Source organism: Sylvia atricapilla, chromosome 4 (genome assembly GCF_009819655.1).
Source record: "Sylvia atricapilla isolate bSylAtr1 chromosome 4, bSylAtr1.pri, whole genome shotgun sequence".
Taxonomy (NCBI): Eukaryota; Metazoa; Chordata; class Aves; order Passeriformes; family Sylviidae; genus Sylvia; species Sylvia atricapilla.
Window position 1 is genome coordinate 56,790,089 of NC_089143.1, and position 19,356 is coordinate 56,809,444.

The following is a 19,356-nucleotide window of genomic DNA, read 5'->3' on the forward strand; positions in this document are numbered from 1 at the left end:
CTATACTGAATACAATAATCAATGTATGGATTTTTCCAGTACATCATGTATTCAACAGCAGGTCTGCAGTCCAAAAATGCTAACTTGTTCCTTTCTCTTTAAAAGGCAGGTGGTCTCAAAAAACCCCGAGTACTGGACATTGTCACATTGGCATTGTTTTGGATCATGGGAAAGAAAAGGAACTGCATTAAACCTTTACAGAGAATGCCTCCAAGTTGTCCATGAAGTTTAAAAGAAAGTGGATTTGACATGAATTTATGGCTTGTGTTGATACCAGGACATGCCTCAAGCCCAAATTTATCCCATCCTCTTTTCTATACAAATTACCATATTCAAAGTTTATAATCTGGAATAAATAAATACTACATACATAAATACTACTACAACATAAATATTAGATAATTAATATTTTTATATAATCAATAGAACAAAGTCAAAACTACAAAAAGCATAGATTTAATAAAGAAATATGTGTATTTGAATATGTGGGGTTTTAGCACTGATGTTCATACTTTCACTAGTGTGCTTTTAGCAGTAAAACTACTTAAAGAAAGGTCAATTTTTAATTTACTTTTAAACTAAATTGTTGCATTTTAAAACCCATTAAAATATTTTTCTCCATGTAGAATTATTGTTTTAATTTCAAAATATACAAATGCTTGTCATATTAACCTGTTTTGTCCATTAAGGAATTGGGCCCTTTCTGCTCTCCTTCAGGGAAATGTGGGATTTAAAGTGACAGCTAAAATCTGAACCAAAACCTTCAAATAACGCTAAGCCAGCTGTCCTGCTTTTAAAAGACAGGCGTCTGCCGAGGAAGGCAGGAACCTTCCCGTAATGGAAAAGATGACTCGCTTCCCTCCAAATTATTATGACCTTGAAATTATAGGGCTTTCAGGCAGAGGTATGGGGAAAGGAATAGCAGCTCTTTACTAGAATATATATATATATACATACAAGGCTCCAATGAGAGCCCTGAGCCTTCCCGCGGGTTTCTGGTGGCCCCGAGAAGAGAGAGAGGTGGCTGACTGGGTTTCCCCCGGTTCTCATGTGCACGGTGCGGTACCCTGGCGAGGTTCCATTCCAGCAGCAGCTGGCAGCTGGTCTCTCCGGAGAGAGAGAGGAGCTGGGGCCCGGTGTTTTCCCTCGGAAACACCCACAGAGATGGTGGGGATCTCTCCCGGCAAGGGCGGGTGTTGCGGAGGGAGTGCCAGCAGTAAGCAGCGGCCTCACCGATACGCGGTCGAGGGAAACTCCACAGCAGCGCTGAACCCTGGGCAGGAGAAGCGCAGCACCGCAGCCATCGCCTCTCCACGCCGGGCAAAGAGTGAACCAGCCCCAGACTGCCCAAACCACACGGCTTCCCCTCCCCCAGGACAACTGCAAGGGTACGCCAAGGTATTGTCTCTTAATCGACATCCATTTGCCGTTTCCATGACGACAAACGGCAAGAAAATTCCTTGAAAAAACCTAACCCCCAACACTAGCAAATGCCAAAAAATTAAATTTTAACTAAGAAGTAACATCACAATAATGACCGTAAGAAATCAAAAATGGACACATTCCCAAAATGATCTAAAATGCTTTTGTTTCCTTTTGAAAACATGCCTAACTCATGAATAGTGCTGAAACTGTACAACTTGGAGTACATTCTGATATTCTCTGCCCACGGTCACACTGCTTATTTCAGGTTATGAGTGTTTTACAACACTGCTTATTCAATCATGCCCATGGACTGTAATGCACCCATACCTCTATCCACCAGGGCAACTGAGCACAATTTACATGTTGATGCACTTGCAAGTTAAGATAGTTAATAGGAAATGCTACTTCCCTACCTGTGACTCCGGATTTTGTCAGGTACCCATTCCCCCACCCATTTATTTATTTATCGCTCTATTTATTTTCTCCAGTAATTTTTCTTTTAGATCACCTGAGCAAGGCTTCCTAAAGGAACAGTACCTATCAGAGAAAATCGACCAAGGTGAGCCTTGGTCCTGCTCTAGGGGAACAGTGGGTTACAAATCTTTACGGGGTCTGTCACGTATTTTGAGAGCATCAAGTAAATTTGCCATTGACAGACTTTTGATTCCTTCTTGCTTGGTCCTTTCTATAACACACATTGACAAATAAAGTGTAGTCATGTCTGAAGTGTCGTGGGCAAGGACTCCAATGTGAAAGCCACCACTAAGCAAAGAAGAGCAAGGACAGGAGCATTTTACACGTTACTGATGGCACAAAGAAGAAGCAGGCCACTGAGATGCAGGACTGTGAAATGTGTAAGACTGGTTAGGCATAGGCAGAAATGGGACATATTGTATTTCATATTGATACAACACATAACGTGCAGTTTTCCACAAGCATCCTCTTACTCCTCAGGAAAATAACTAATGGATTTTATGAGATGAGGGGCTTTTTTTCTGACAGAGAAGTGAGAGAGTAGAATGGAAGGAAATATTATTGCTATGTACAGCATGGAGAAGTGCTACACCCTCATCTCAGAGGTCCTGGATCTCAGTGGAAGATACTTATAACTCTGTCTTTGAAGAAGGTGGAAGTAGTTCTTATGCAGAGGAAGGGAACCAAAAGCATTACCTAAAAATAAGCATCTCAAGTCAATGCCACCTATTTCTAAATTCCCTGTTTCAGAGCTGGCTAAATTAACTATATCAAGAAATACTTGGCTTGTTCAAAGAGTAATAAGGCCTTTCTGTAACTGGAATGGCTTTTACTCCAAAATCTGCTAATTTATCAGCAGTTTTCTGTACTCTGCAACATCATCTCTCTCTGGTTTGAGAAAGGCAAGTCAGTCGGCACAATGTCAGCTGATTCAGACAGGGACCGAGGTCAGGGAAATGGCACTCCTTTGTTACCTGGTTTAACTCCTGAGAGCGTCAACATGAGACTTACCAGGTTAGGTGTTGAACTGATACTGCTGCAATTCTGTTTCCACCAGAAAACACAGAGGGATCTTCAAGGTAAGTAAGACTGAAAGCTACCCCCAGCCAGGCTATGCTCATTCAAGGATTTCAAAGCACTCTCCAAATCTCTTTTCAGAGTCTCATAAAACTCCTGATTTGCAAGCTATGGAACCCAAGCAGCATCCAGCATGTCCAGAGCCACCGCTGAGTAGGTAGAACTGGGAAACTCCCTCAGATCTCTGTTTGGCTCTGGAGCAGTCTGTGCTTAGAAAGAGTGCTGGGTAAAAGAAACAAAACCCCATAAAGAATATACTTTTCTTCTGGTTGCTGTAGATTCAGGAAAGAATTGGCTGACAGTGGGTCGTTACTGCAGATCAGTTCTGTTCTGGTTTGATTTCAGAGAAGTCAGTCCCTCCTAAACAACCAACTAGCCTAGGCAAAGTGTGCCTGATTTGGAGCTTGTTTTCTTTCTCTGAGAAACAGCTGGTCCTCAGTCTCCTCTTCCTTCTCTACTGGTGCAATCTCACAGAAATGCAAGATGCCCCTCTCCTTGCAGGTATGTAGTGCCTCAGAACTAAGCCTTCATTTCTATGAAGGATTTAATTTCAAGGCTTTTCAAAAGTCCTAATTCCAAAAAGCCACTTCAAAAAGCTGTCCTTGATATGGCTGGTTGTGGGTAGAGTAGATTTTTAAATGGATTCAGGATCGCCACCATACCACTTTTAGGCTGAGATTTGCAGTTGTCGCTACTCAGCATGAAGGTAAGTGGGTGGATGTCGTGCAGTCAATATGCTGCAGAGCTGTGGTCAGAAGCCATCTCTGCATCCAATTCCAACTGTTCATAAATATACAAACAATAAGTAAATAGACTGTCTAACTAGGATAGTAACAAACTGACTCTGTGTGACAGTCACCTGCTGACAAAACCACAAATCTCACTTGCCAGCCAGGCATCCTGAACTCCTGAAGCAGTAATTTCGTAGAATAAAGGAGAGGCTTCTCCTCAGGAAATTCCAAGAGTTCCCGCGGCAAAAGGCACACACCCGTAGTTCTGGCATACCCCAGCAGAGGGCAATGGCAGATGTGCATATGAGTCTGGCGCTGCAAAGCGCCCCTACAATAGAAAACTAAGTTTTCCCTTACCTATCAGATCACAAACTTGGTGCTAACAGACGGAATAAATCCTATCTAGAGCTGAATCAAGGCCCAGTGGAAGATCTGGCAGCATGTAATTAGCCAGCAGCACCCATGAAGCTCTCCAGACCTGTCCTGAGTGACTATGGTTTGTTAAGTAAAGAAAGGCCTCAGCAGCATTTTTCATTGTAAGATCAGAGAGCACATGTCTGGCTTTCTTGCTCTGCTCGTTTGGAGAAAAGGGATGAGTGAAGCTGTGTGTCTTCCTTAGTGCATCCACAAATGCAAACCAGAAAGACTAAGCTGGAAGTGGTTAGTGTGGAGGAGGAAATGGCAAACAGGAAAAACCCCTGGCTGCTTTATCTCTACTCATGGAAGCATTTTTGTTTTGAAATCTCACTGTCAGACCTAAGGTCCTCCTGAAGGTGACAGAAAAGTAATTCAGAGCAGACTATTTTAGGTATATGTGCACCTAAACACAAGAACCACAATTTGAGGCAGTTAAGCCAGTCTCTCTTACATTGGATTTTTTCACTTCTGAATATAAAACCTTGTATAAGCCCCTTCAATTTGGGGCTGAAAAACAGAAGCACTCAGAACCAGGAACCACTTTAAAATACCACCAACCAAACTGTATGTCACATACACTGACATGAAGTGACCATCCATTAGTTATGCAGGCCCGCTACCCAAGTATGAAATGATATCTGTTTTGACCGAGGAAGGAAGTGAAGAAATGTTTACAAATCCTTTCACGACAATAACCATAAATAACAAGTAAACAGCGACAGGAGCAACTGCTTCAGTAATATTGCTGTCATTTGTTGTGCCTGCATCAGCAGGCACTGTGAGCGAAAATCACTGCTGGAGGAGAGAGAAATAGGTTGCCAAGCAACATGAGACCCCGTCCAGGGCACCCCCTCCCTTGCTCAGGAGCAGACAAAGCTTTCCCCTACAACTGCTCTGAAAGCTGAGCTGGCATCCATCAGGGGACAGTGGACATGTTGTGGAGTGAGGGAGCAGGAAAGGGGAAGAGGACAGAGCCTCCAGCTGCCAAGGAGAGGCTGCAGAGACCAAGGGAAGAAATGGCAATTGTGCCAAGGAGGGGTGAAGAAAAGAGCCGAGGGTAGACAGGATAGACAGAAGCCAGTACAGGACGGAGTGGCCACCCTGGGAATGTGGCTCCTTCAACAAGGCTTGGATCAAACCCTGCTCCAGTGTGGAAGGGTTAAACGTGAGTGGGGAGAGAGTTCTTGGCTGGAGAGAGGGACAGAGGAGCGTGGTAGAAGCACCCTGGAGAGGTTTTTTTTCCTCTTTAAAACATGTCCATGTAAATATGCCACTGACAACATCAGCTACTTTGGTTATTTTTCTCAGGGGAGCTGACATCTAGGCCTTGCATGCTCTGCAGCCTGCCTGATCTGAGGTGGTTGCACTTTGGAATTCAAAGCTCAAGGGCAGCAGCCCTGGTCTCTACCATTAACCTCCTCTGTCAGCACAGCCAAGTCACACCAGACTGTCAAAATGAATCCCAGGGAATCAGGCCACACACCTGACAGAAATCAGGGAGCAGCTGAATATGTCACTGCAGCAGGCACTTGGACAAAGCATCAGTTTTTCAGTTGTGACAATGACTGGAGCTGCCAAATTCCCCTGGTAGCTGGGGTTAAGCAAGCATCACTCTGCCCAACATTTACCAGTAGTGTCTCAAAAAGCTGAAGATGCCAGCCGTAAATCATGGCACACAGCTGTGACTGTCTCTAACAGCAGGCAGCTCAAGAGTGGACCCATCTGCAGGCCCTGGCTCACCAGATTCCTGAGCAAATGCTGAGATCTGCCTCATTGCCTAAGGCATCAGATAAGGCTGAACACGAGCATGTTCTTGCTAAGCATGGCTGATTTCCACAAAGGTGAAATTAAACTTTTGTTTGGATGAAAAGCCTGCCTTGAGCAGAAGCAGTTCACCAATTAAAACAGCCATTTGTCCAATGTTAGGAAGGCAAAACCCAGCAAGTACTATGTTATCACAAATCTACTAGGTGTTGTGAAGAGAGACAAGAGATGTGTAGCCAACACATCTTCAAATCTCTTGCTGAACCTTCAGTAATCCCCCGCATTTCAGATATCAGAGCAGTTACATTGGCCTGGGGATCTGCTTCCACTTGGTCAATACCAACAGGAGAATCTTCAAACCTCCTTTTGATCTAGACATAAGTCGTGCAGGATACACAACTGGCAGAGCAGCATTTGTTTCTCCCAAGACTCTCTGCTGCAAATGGGAGACACTACATGCAGAGCCGGTGGGATTGAGGGAGGCGGGAAATATCCCAGCACCACTGCTGCCCAGCTGCCATCACTTACTGATGAATTCTTTCTCATTGCTGAAACACTGCCAGCTTGTGTTATACAGGCAAGGTGATCACGTTGGTCCTCAGCAGCTTTAACCTGCGAGGTGAGGAGTGTAAGCCAAGCCAATCAGCATGGGTGCAGAATCTGGGAGAGTCATCAGGCATCATCCCAGACATTGTCTAAAGAAACATGACTTTGCCTCTCTCCTCAAACTGCAAGGCCTATCACACGCTGCCTCCAGGATCCTAGGTTTTGCAGCACACATTAAATCCCTCGCAAGGAAAGTCAAAGGAAAGAGCAGCTTTGTTTACTGCATTTCCTCCTCCTCTGCTGCTCAACAGGAGAGGCAGAGTTTGCAGAATTCACTTCTTGTGTTAGGCTGTACCGCTTCCCTGCAGATTTATTGTTTGTTCCAGAAACACTCAAGTTAGAAGGAGGAGAAGGTCTGAGGCATGGGAGATGAGGAATATTCAACCTCTACCCAGTTTTCTGCCCCAGCTGTTCTCTGATCACCACATACACGCAGCTTTTGTACAGCAGTGTGGGTGTTCTTGGGTGTGCACCATTTCCCTGAAGGAATTCTTCCAAGCCTTTGCAATTTTGAGGCCCTCAGAGCTAAGAACAGGTGGAGATTTTTTTAAAAACCCAACCTTTTCTTTTAGCAGAATACCACTGTTTTAGCATAACACAACCCCACACTGTAATTACATAAGGTACTTCTTATAATAACCAAAACTATTTTTGCTGCTACTTTGAAAGCCTGTTGTGATTACAGTGGGATATCTTGCAAGATTGCCACAGTTTATGTTTTATACACATCTGTTAAAATACATTATTCTCTATTACAGTCCAGAATTGCATCCCAGATATGTTCTTGCAATGACCAAAGTAAAAAAAATATAATGATCCCCAAAGGCTAAAAGAAAATCCAAGAGGCCTGTGGGCATGCAGGAATTTATGTGCTTAAAGCACATCGATCTTTTGTACATCCAGATGAGAACATCATGAACCAATTCTTTCCTGACTTATATCCAATATTGATGGAGGTGACACAGGGCTGCAGAAGGTACAGTTCAGGGAAGAATCCAAACCTCTGTCTACTACTCTGTTTAACCCTTCTGAATCTGCTCTGCTGCTGCCATCATGCGTGAGCTCACCCCAGAGGATGGGGATGGCAAATGAGGGTCAGTTGTGGTAGCACAGCCACAAAGCAGGGACTCTGGACAGCCAGACCTCAAACTGAACTGGATAAAACGGACCATTCGTCCTTCCTCTGAAACACCACACAAAGCACATATGAAAAGACACCAGACATGGGTTACAACTGGTATTTAGGAGGCAGAAAGAGGGAACAATTGAAGGAATAAGCATATTTTCTTCCTCTTTCACTTGTCTCATAGTTCTGATAAAGTTAAGTATGATCCAGTGCCACACATGTTCTTTGTAATATACTGCTGAAAAGCAGAGTAAATGAATAAGCTGCAGAGCCCACTGCTGTTTCTGCTGTAGCGAAGCTGATCTGGACACACAAGCCAGCCTCATACATTGTAATGGCATTGACTGACCCTATAAACATTCCCAGTGAAATACATGAGAGTTCAGGTATGTTCTTCCTTCCACCCCCAGAGGAGCCTCTCTGAGCTTCAGAGCCTGTCCTCTAGGAGGTGTTCAAGAACAAAAGATGCTGCACTGTTACTTGTGCCTGATCTTCAAGAAGTTGTACCCCAGCACAGGCTGAGCATTGCCTTGTGCAAAGCTCCTTTCGGTTCTTCCAGAGTCTAAAACTGAGCAGCTCTGGCAGAATAATTCCATTAAAAGTGCTTGTTTAATCAGTCTGGTTTTGTGCTCAAATTGTTTTTGGTCTCACTACCCCAACCATCTGCCTTCTCATGACAGCAGTTCTGGTCAACAGCAGCTTCTCCTGAGAGAAGAGCCAGCCTCTTTGGGATGGTCACCAAGAGGCAATAAAATACCACTCTTTCCAAACAGGAGAGACTTATGTCTGGTAAGGCATGACCAGCATCTTTGAATTGCATGATATTTCACTGTTCAGAGCCTCTGCTCCTGCCTCCTTTTATGTTCATCTTTGCTAGATTTTGCATGTCTATCACCATTTTGAAATTCACATCTTCTGAATAAATTTGCATCTTCAGAAAAAAAAATACAACTTTAGTATCATCTGGTCTTAAAATGTTTAGCCCTTGTGGTTTTAACTTTTCAAATGACCAGCTCTGTCAGAGTTTCCCTTCACATTGATCTATCAGCAAGGTGACAATACTTTGAACACTTTTGTGCCAGCTCCTAAAAACCACAGAGATTGTGTAGTCAGAAAGTCAACCCATACTACACCAAGAACTGCAATTAAAGGGCTTAAATCAGCAATTAAAGAGTTACTAAGCACAAACATTGAACTACTGTTAGTACAGTATATCTACTCTTCCAATCTTTAGAAAGAACAATATTGACACCCAAGAAAGTAAAATTTGGCAAGGTAAAATAACATCTTTAAAGTCTTTTTTACGTTATCCTTTAAATTTAGTAAGTTTGTTGAAAAGCAATGAAATACCTCACTTTAACATCATTTGTAGGAAGTCAAAACAAAAGTTACACTGCTTTTGTTCAGTGGTCTCATGGGATCGTAAAGGCTAATAACATTAAGCTTTCTGTTAGTTAGGTGATGAACAAAATGCCCCGAGAGAACCCAGTTTTAAGACTAGCCGTAAGCTATGGGAAGTGTGTTCCAGGCAGTAGGATGAGGGGAGGTGTTCCTTTCTCTCTGTGTTGGTTGTTTTGCCCTTTGAAGCAGCCCGAGCAGCTCCTTTCTGCAGGCTGGCTGCCTGTGCCTTGGTGCCACCCGTCCGAGGCTCCGTCATGCGGGCTCAGCAAAGCCCCAAATGAAGAGCAGGGACAGCACAAAGCCCTGCTCACCAGCTGCTCCTCAGGGGCACTGCTGGTGACACACAGACCCTTTACAAAAACAGAACAAAAAGGCTTTGCTCGCCAAGAGGCTGCAACTGAAATCTAAAGATAAAGGAACAGCTGAATCCACAGAGGCAAGAAAGGCTGGTTTTGTTCTTTCCCTGCTTTCAAACAGGCAAGAAGTAGGCAGGGCTGAGCTTTTTCGAGAACAAAACCTGGCTGTAATTTTGCGCTCTTGTTTTAAAAAGCCACTCTGTTTTATTTCCGGGGCAGGCCTTTGTTTGTGAGTCTCCCACCTCTTGTTTTACCTTATTGCTCACTGAAGCGTTCTCTCCAGTACACACATCCCACTGGCATACAGAAACTGCTGGGAACATGGCTGGGGATTGAATTTTTGCTCGTGGCTGGCAGCTGTCCATCTTCTTTCTGCCTTCCAGCGATGTCAGAAAGAGCTGTGGGCTGCATGGCTGGGGTCTGGAGAGATTATTTTATGATAAATTGATTGCTCTGCAACTTTAATTTCTGAGAAGTCCTAAAATTTTTCTCACCAGATGAGAAATCGTTTACTCTCTCTGCAGTCCAAGAGGGAGTTGGCTCAGTGGGACAGATTACTTTTCCCTGTCGGAGAAACTAATTTGTTCTTAATTCTCTTTTGTTTGTTGACTTCTTGGAACAATACTATTATCAGAGCTTTTAACTAGCTGTAAAGTTACCGCAAAGCCATGTTGTATCTTGATATGAATCTTATTTTAAGCACCTACACAACTGGAAATCTCAAAAATGAGAGTAAACCTGTGAAATCAAATACAATGCACCAGTACTGGACTAAAAGTGCCGTGAAAAAAAAACAAAAAAAAAAAAACAAACAAAAAACACGTTTCTAGTAACAAAGATAGATACTCAGTATGTTAAATGAAAAAAAGAAAGCAAATCTTTACATTAGGCAACAAAATTATCAGATATTACGTGTTATGTTCTCATAATTACATTTCTTTAAGAGGTCACTGGATTTATTTTATGCCCTGCCAATATGCCTCTGAGAATCAAGGAACAGGCTGCCCACTGAAGTGTTGGGCTCACCATCCCTGGAAGTGTTCAAAAGACACATGGCTGTGGCTCTTGGGGACATGGCTTAGTGCTGACCAGGGGTTAAGGGTTATACTCAAGGATTTGGAGGTCTTTTCCTACCTTAATGATTCTATTCTGTGATTAGAAGGGGACAGCTTTCTGAGCAGCTCTTTTTGCCAGGCATCAATCAAAAACTGCAGTATAATTTTTATCCTTGTCATTATTTTCTTTGGCACACGTTGATTCGTATAGTTGTGTTTACATCAGGGAACAGGACATATTCTTTAGGCATTGTGCTGTACTAGCATGAGATTTAGAACAAGTTAAAAATAATTTCTCTGCCTTTCTTCCGAGTATGTATAGCACTGCCAACTTATCTAGCAACCCATCGATGTGGTTTGATTATTTCTTTATTTGTTCTCAAAGCCTCAGCTACATTTGTACCATTTGTACAACATTTGTACCCAGCAGAAAGAAGAAGTTTGAGAATCTGACCCTTCAAGTTAAAAACACCCAACCAAAACACAACAGAAGGCAAATAAAAAGCACTGAAAATTTACATCCTCTTTTTCTGTCCAGATCAGCTCCAATATACCCTGGGATCTTAATGTTTCTATCTGGTGGCAATGCTTTTCATTAACTTCTGAGAAAGTTCAGCTTGCCTGCCTTGATTTTTAACCTAAAAGTGTGAAGGATTAAAAACAACCGACCAAAAACCCAGACATCATTCAGTAAAATATCTTGAAAACTCAAGGAGTTCTACAGATACTGATACTGTGAAGGGAGGTGAAAAATACCTGTGCCGTATGATGGATAATTAGTTGATCTTGGTTAAAATCACAGAAAAGATGATCTAACCTGGAGCTGCATTTACACTGGCAATCTGACATCAAGCCCAAAGAGAAACTTGTTCAAGAATCTGCCCAGCTGACAGGATTTAACTATCACAGCTTTCCAGCACAGTAACCCAGCACGGATCAGCCGATGGGGTTCAGATGAATGCTGTGGAAGCAGAACCTGCAAGCAGGTGTTATAACCGGTTCATGTAAAGGGAGCAGCCCAACCTGTGACCTTTTCCTGGGAGCTAAATGCAACACGCAGAGCACTCAGTGCTCTGTTTGCTCTTCTGTTTATTCTTCTGAGCCTCCAGTCCTGACTTAGAAAGGTGCTAATGGGCAGTACCACCTCCCCTGAGCAGAGATGGAAGTCGGGCTGCACTTAGCAGCCATCAGAGGTACAAGATTAAATGTCTCAGAACCAGGAGTTATTCAAAGAATCGGGTCAGTTAAAGATGAAGTTGTGCAAGAAATGCATAATAGCCATTAGACAACTTGTTAGATAACATGATTCGTTAGACACAGAAGATTGCCTAATTCCTCAGAAAGAAATTAATTCAGAACCACTGAGAAAAGCTACATGAACAATATGTTGGTGGGAAAACTGATGTCCACAAACAAAGGTGTTATGGTCCTTGCCATCAGAAAATCCATGATGTGCTGTCTGTGCCTTCATAAAGGCAGCTGGCCTCAGCAGGGTAATCCAAATTCCTCTGGCAGTCCCAGTGATGCTGACCCACAAAACTTGCATACCAACAAGTGTGGAGATAAGTGATTAACATCACATCAATGAACTGGAATTCCTGCCTGTCTCAGCTGCACAGGCACTTGATTGAGGATTATTTGTCTTATGAATTTCCATGTAGTTGGGACCCAGATCCTTTCCTAACTTTAAATGCCAGGAAAACATTTTAAACAGCTTGTATCAGAGATTTCAAAAAGGAGAAATTTTAAGACTACCTAATGCTAGCCTGACTGTACTCCCACTGGATATGAGAGCATTAACTTTAGTGGCAACAAAACAAGGCCAAAGCTGACTCTCCTTGAAAATCCCACCCATAATTCTTTTCCTTTCTAGACTAATGTTCTTTCAAATGTATTCTGCAGACAAAACTGTGTGGAGTTTTACCCAATATTCCTGACTGGCCTCTGGACTGCAAGATGGTTTTTCAATCAAGGTAAATAGTTTCTGCTTTTACCTTGGACTGAACAGTTTTACATAACTTTTTAAAAATGCTGGTATTATCAGGAAAGGATTGAGTGTAGACATTTTTTCCCCTTCTTTTCATTAACACATCCTTCCTAGAAGAATGCCCAGTGACACTGAAATCCCATGGCATTTCATAGAGCCCCACCAGCTTTCCCATCTCTGCAAACCAAGGAGCTCTCACAGAGCTGGAACTGTGACAGCCTAACCTTTGCATTCTCCTTTATTAACCCTTTCCCAGCTGATGTTTTAGAAGCATGAAGTCTGTGAGCTGGGGAAAGGATAACTAGCTCATGTCCATCACTCCTCTCCTTCCTAAACGACTTCTCCATTTTCTCTCTGCTTCAAACCACTAATTTTTCCTTTGGGGCTCTCTTACACTCCCATCTCCACTGTAAATCCACTGTAAATCCAAAGAAGCACCATTTAAGTCAACAAATGGGATATGAAATAATACACGTGCTCACAGACAGACACCTGAATCAGGGAAGATCACAGTTGCTAGCCAGCAACACAGGTGCTGTCACATGTAGGTTTTCCATCTCACGTAAGAAGTGAAAGATTATGATAACCTTCCCTCAGCTATGTCCCACGGGTATGTTTACAGGAGTTAATCCAGCACACGGTGAAAGCTGTCCTCTGTAATACACACACAGAGTTTAAAACCACAAAATTAACAAGCCCTGCTTAGTCCTGGGTAATACAACTGACCTCCATAGCCTGCTATCTGTCAAGTGGGGGTGACTTTATACTCTTCCCTCAGGGAGGTCAGAGAGCTAACTTCACTACAGCTTCCTTCCATGTCCTTGGATAAAAGCTGCTATATAAATGCAAAGCAGGTTATTAACAACATAAATAGGATTCTCTTCCCAAAACAAACACTCCCCCTTAGCACAAACTGCCATAATAATACAAAATGACAGAGCCAGGTCAAGCCACAGTGCTCCAACCCACTATCCTGTTGCTGGGATAATCACTGATCTGGGGGGATTACCATTCCTGTCAGTTCCTGAGATGTCCTCTTGAAGGAATGCTTTTGGGTATTTTTGGGCAGTCCTATATCCGCCCCTATCTGTAAACCCATATGAAGAGACTCCTGCGGTGACTGCGTAAGAACACATTTATCTCTTTTGAATTATTCTTTCCCAAGGTAACTTCCCAAGTTACGGGTAGCTGTAAAAATTCCCAAAGCAATGTAACTAGAAAACATCACTAGAGTGGTTAACTAACCACTGTTATTGGTGGTTAGTTGGTTAAATAACCACCATAACTGTCTGCAAGTCTCATTTTTTAGTTTTCTGACTGTTTTCCCCACCACATGAATCGTTTCTTCCTTAGAACTAGCTTCCTTCCTGGGAATGTTGCAGGTGTTTGCCTGCTACAGGTAGTTCCATGGTTATGTCCAGTCTGTGAAAGGAAGGTAAGAAGTGACCAACTGGATGCAGGTTAACAGCTCCAGGCTGGGCTGAGAGCCCAGGACAGGTAGTGAAAGGGGATTGTAATTGAATGCAACACGTGTAAAGTGTCGGCCATGGGTCCGGAAACCCTCGGGGAAGAAGGCTGGGTGTTTCAGGGTGGGATGTGCATGTGCCAGGAGAGAAGAAGAGTTTTGGTGCTCACCTTGTGGGCATGTGCTTTGTACTGGGCATGTGGGAATACACAAGTCTGAGAGTAAGACAGACTTAATGAGCATAACTAGTCTGGTGACTAGGAAGCCGTGACAAGGACAAACAGAACTTGGAGCTTATGAGAAGATGGGATTAAAACCTGCTTAAGGGAAAAGATTCAATCAACCCCCTACGAGGAAGATGTTGTAAAATGCATAAGTTGCTTGTATGATCTTCTAACCTAATTATTGTAGTAGAAATTATTAACCTTACTGAAATGGTATATAAGACTTGGAAAACCTGAGTAAAATGGAATTCTGATCATGAATCAGTCTTCCCGCCTCTCCATCAATCGCCGATATGGGCATAATTTACAATACTCAGGAAATCTGGAAAGAGAAGCACAGTTTTGCATCTCAGGACTGCTGTAGGATGGGAAGCTGCTCATGCAAGACTTGCACCATGCCTGCCTGTCTATCTGCATTTCCCCTGTCTGTCACATTAAGACCTTTTCTCCAGCCACACAAGTTGCCCTAAAGGAAGCAAGCAGATGTGGCTTTGCAGGCTGATGAACCTTCATCAAGCAGGTAAGAGAACAGGGCTCCAGATAAGCACACAGTAATGAATGCTGAGTGCACAGCACCTCCTGATACGAATCCTGCTTTGACAAACATTGGCAGTATACCCTCCACTGAAAACACTGAAAGACATCGATTGTTTCAGTTCACTGAAGGCCCTGCACTGGCTTCTGTGTCCTGATCCAAGGCTCTCTTCCACCATACATCATCAGTCACAAGAAGAAAATAGCACAATATATGCTTGTCATAAAATTAAAAGACGTGCAACGTCTTCTAGAAGACGCTACAGAACTGTCAGATTGTTTTGTACTGAATGATCCTGCAGCAGCAGGAAGACTATCCTACAGGGCTCTTTTCCCTGGCTTATGTGCTGATGTTCTCATTCTCCTTCCCTGCAGCTCCACCAATCCTTTACACTCCTTGGAAGAGCTGCTGCTGGGGAGAAGGGAGAAGCCTTTTTCCCAGAGCAAATATGTGGAGATAGTTTTATATCTCCCAGTAAGAGATGCAGTAATTCAAATAGTGCGATGAACACCAGCTAGAAAACTTGCAGCTGCTAAAGAAGCTTGGGGAGCAGAAACATGTAAATAAAAAAAAACCAAGCAGAGCATAATGGACTTCTCTCTAATCAACAAATGAAAAAGTCCTTTGTTCAAGAAATCTTTGCCATGTTTTACCTCAGTACTCTTAAACCAGTAGATTGATCCTCTCAAGGAAACTGTGGAAGAGCAGCTGGCTTCACTATTAGACAGAGCATCACACTTTGGTGAAACGGATTTTAAATCAAACAGAGGATGTTGAAAGCCAGCCTGGCAGCCCTAGGGAATGGTTTTGCTCCAAGGCCTGCTAGTTATAAAGACAAACCTAGTATGCACCCTCAAACAAGGGCTAAACTAAAGACTATTTTCACGCTCCCTTGAAACTGAGAAAATAATTCACCATTTTCAGCAAGACATGGCCTGCCTAGAAAGGCTACTTACATCAAGTCTTTAGGCACCTAAATCTTAGGTGAGATTTTCAGGCTCCTCCTTTCTGGTCCAAAAATCCATCTCCAAGTCACAGTGATCACCGGTAGCAGATTGCCCAGCTCAGCAGAGGCACCTGCCCAACAGATGTGCACGTAAGGGATATATGCACATCTCTCCCTCAGTTCCTTAAGGCATCTTTCCCACTCTCCTACACCTGGAGTTCCATCTAGGTGCTCCAGATTGTCTGTGGCTTTACCTACAGGTTTTCATGTCACAGGATGAGGCAGCCTCGTCCTGGAGCCAGTTCTGAACTTCCACGTGAAAATTCAGAAGCACTGGGGGAAAGGTTTCCCTTAGAGAGTGTATTAGGAACCTCCTGTCTCTTGCAAAAGTCACGCATGGGAGTGGTTTATTACTAAAACACCCCAAGGCAGTGTCACAGCCACAGTCCTTTCCCATTCCATGGCCTGGAGCTCCTGGAGCTGTTTTGGACCAGCAGTTTCACCATAACATAACATGGACAGCGCATAGCTCTCTGCATTCCACTTCGAGGCGAATAGGGTTTTATTTGGGTGTGAGAATTCTGATTTGCTTGATGACCCTGGGTGCAGCTGCTGCAGCTGGGATTGTCAGCAGCTTTCTGCATGAATACCTGGCCTTCAGCATAATGGAGAAAGTCCAAAAATTGCTCTGAAAGATTTTATTTTCTTTTTAAAATAAATAACATGGATGTTTTGCCTGAACCCCAAAAAGATTATAAGTTACATGTGAATAAAACATCAGAGCTCTTTCCTAACAGCCCACTGCAATGCAAAATGGATGTTTTTCCTGAGCTGTTTACACTTGCTCCTTCCCCTACACTCTTGGAAAAGTTAGTAAGACAGAATGTCATGTCACATCTACATTTGCAATTGAATGTTCTCTTTCCCTGTATAATACTGCAACCTCCCAAACTGATCACAAAAAACTAAACCCATTAATTCATTAAGTAATTTAGTTGCAACTGGCAAGCCTCAGCCCCTCTTACCCATGGTCCTTCAGTTTTGCCAATGCTTCTGTGTCTTCCTGCACTGCTCTACATTTCCCCCAGCCATACCTTCTGTGTAAATGTAAAAACACTGCCATGCAATATGCTGCTGCAAGCTCCAAGCATATCCAATCCCACTGCTGTAAAAGCATATATGGAAACACTGCTCACTTCAGAGAAATGTTTAAAGCTTCACTTGGCCCTAAGTTTCTACAAAGGACTTTTGGATTTTGCATTTTGGAATGTGCTGACAGTTCAACACGTGCTCAAATATTGTTCCTGTAGAAGTGGGGCCCTCCTGTGGGCATATCCCAGTCCTCACAGGAAGGCTCCTGAGGACAACTTGTGCCCAAAACAGGACACCTGTGAAGGGGAGAGCCAGCCCAGACAAAAGGAAGACACAGATGCTCATGTTACAATTGGATGCACTGCATAGTCTCCCACCAAGGCACAGATGGCTGGGGTGTGAGAAAGATTAGACAAACATCCCTGGATTCCCAGAGACTGACCACAGCTCTGGGAATCATAAAGTCACAGTGAAAAGTAAACTGACTTTAAAAACAGTTTTCTGCCAGAAGAAGGGAAAAGTCATGGCTTATCACTGTGAGCTCAAAGTACACCAATGACCAACTTAAACTATGTAGAAGAACAGAGATGCAAGGCCATGCCTGTTTTGGCAGCTCCTGATAATCCAAATAATTTAGGCAATGCTGAATATACTCATGAGAGACCCAACAGGAAGAAACTTACCTTGTCATGCCTCTGAAGACATGATTTGCCCAAAAACGCTGCACATTTATATGTTCAGTCAAATCTATATCATGAACATGCTTATTGTCTCTCTATAGTGTACTGAGGTCAACAACCAGACCACAAGATAATTGAGAGATGCATCAGATTCACCCTAACCTTTCATATTTAAATATTAACCTTTCATATTTTGTATTAAAAAGGTGGACACGTATGGACACATGGCAGTGGGGCTGGAATGAGAATCTTTAAGGTTCCTTCCAACCAAAGTCATCCTGTGGTTTAATTAAGTTAGCTCATGATAAGAAGACACAACATAGTGCCTGCAGGTAGCAAAGGCTGAAATGGCATTGAAAACCATAAGATGAAACAGGTACAAAGACGCAAGACCTGAGTGTAACAATATTCGCTGAGGGGAAAAGGACAGGTCATGATGGTGAGCAGGCTGGAGCTGACACAGCTGCAGAAAGGGTGGCTCTCTGTCACCTGCCTTCAGGGAGAAAGTCCATCAGGGCCAGATTTAACAACCACAGAAATCATCAGAAATTCTTCCACTAATTCTCCTTCCATGGGCTGAAATATGAAAAATCCATCTACCAACCTACCAGTGATGCCTTCTGCCAGTCACAGGGTTGGAGGGCAGGATTTTATTTTTTTTTCTTTCTTTCTTTAGGAATTTTCTCCCATTTGTTGCTTGAGATGATAATGACAATACTTAATAGACAGAAGATGCGGCTGGTAGGAGGAGGAAGGGGAAGGGTGCAGTTTGCTACCATCTCTAAACTGGGGATCTCCCTTGGGAAGTGCAGAGATCCCTGGGGATTTTGGCTGGGGCTCAGGGGCTGGGCTCGGCCTGTTCTCGGGATGGGATAGGAGAAGTCGTGGGTTTGGTGCCAGGCTGCTGCTGCCGCAGGGGGAATTCCCAGTGCTGTCCTTCCCCGCTCCTCGTTCCCGTGGGCTGGGCCTCGGCTCCTCAGAGCGGCCACGGAACCTTTCCAGCCCTGATCTCCCTGGGAAGGGCCGTCCCCATCTGCCCGGGAGCCTCAGGGAAACCCAGAGCCAGGCCCTGAGCCCTTGGGGAGAGCAGCTCCTGCTGCCTGTGGGAGCCCGGCCGCCGCTGCCCAGCGCTGCCCTTTGCTGGTCCTGCTCTTTGGTGTTCTTTGGTGTCCCTGCTCTTTGGTGTCCCTGCTCTTTGCTGGCACCGCTCTTTGGTGTTCCTGCTCTTTGGTGTTCCTGGTCTTTGCTGGACCTGCTCTTTGGTGTTCCTGCTCTTTAGTGTCCCCGCTCTTTGGTGTTCCTGCTCTTTGGTGTTCCTGCTCTTTGGTGTTCCTGCTCTTTGCTCTTTGCCATCCCTGCTCTTTGGTGTTCCTGCTGTTTGCTATCCCTGCTCTTTGGTGTTCCTGCTGCGGCCTTTTGGCCGCACTTTAACCCGACTTTAGCCCCGGGGCCGCTCCACCCCCGCGGCTCCTGCCACGGCTTCCGAGTTTTCTCTACACTGTGCTCGTCACCCTGAGCGTGCCCGCCTCTGCTGTTCCCGCCTGCTGCTCCCAGGGTCCCGCTGGAGCCCCGGCACAGCCCAGAGGGGCCCCGAGCCCGGCTCCTCGCCGCGGGCTCCCAAAGGAAAGCCCTTTCTCTCCCGTCCCCGTCCCGCGGCTCAGCCGCCATGACCGTGTGGGGAGGGGCGGCGCTCGGCCACAGCGCCCCCTGGCGGCGCGGAGGACTCATGGCCCCCGCCCCGCCCGGAGCCAACAGCGCCCCCTGCCGGCTGTGGCCGGCACTGCAGCGAGGGGAAAGGGGCTGGCGGCGAGAGAAGGCGGCACCTGGGAACCTGCTGCTGTTTGTTACACAGGGATCTGTTCCGGTGAGGAGCTGCCAGGCCTTCTGTCACAGCTCTGCCTGAAAGCCCTGCAATTGCACAGTGACAATAATTTGGAGGGAAGGGGTCATATTTTCCATTCCAAGGGAGGTTCCTGCCTTCCTTGGCTGACAACT

At 44.5% G+C, this 19,356-nt stretch overlaps 1 protein-coding gene across 1 annotated transcript; it reads left to right on the forward strand.

Annotated features, from left to right (window-relative positions):
- Positions 1 to 1,164: 1,164 nt before the first annotated feature.
- On the forward strand, positions 1,165 to 16,281 carry MGST2 (microsomal glutathione S-transferase 2). Its single transcript, XM_066318460.1, is given in 4 exon segments — positions 1,165 to 1,398; positions 12,306 to 12,405; positions 13,773 to 13,854; positions 16,140 to 16,281. Coding segments are annotated over 4 exon segments (558 nt in total).
- Positions 16,282 to 19,356: the final 3,075 nt, after the last annotated feature.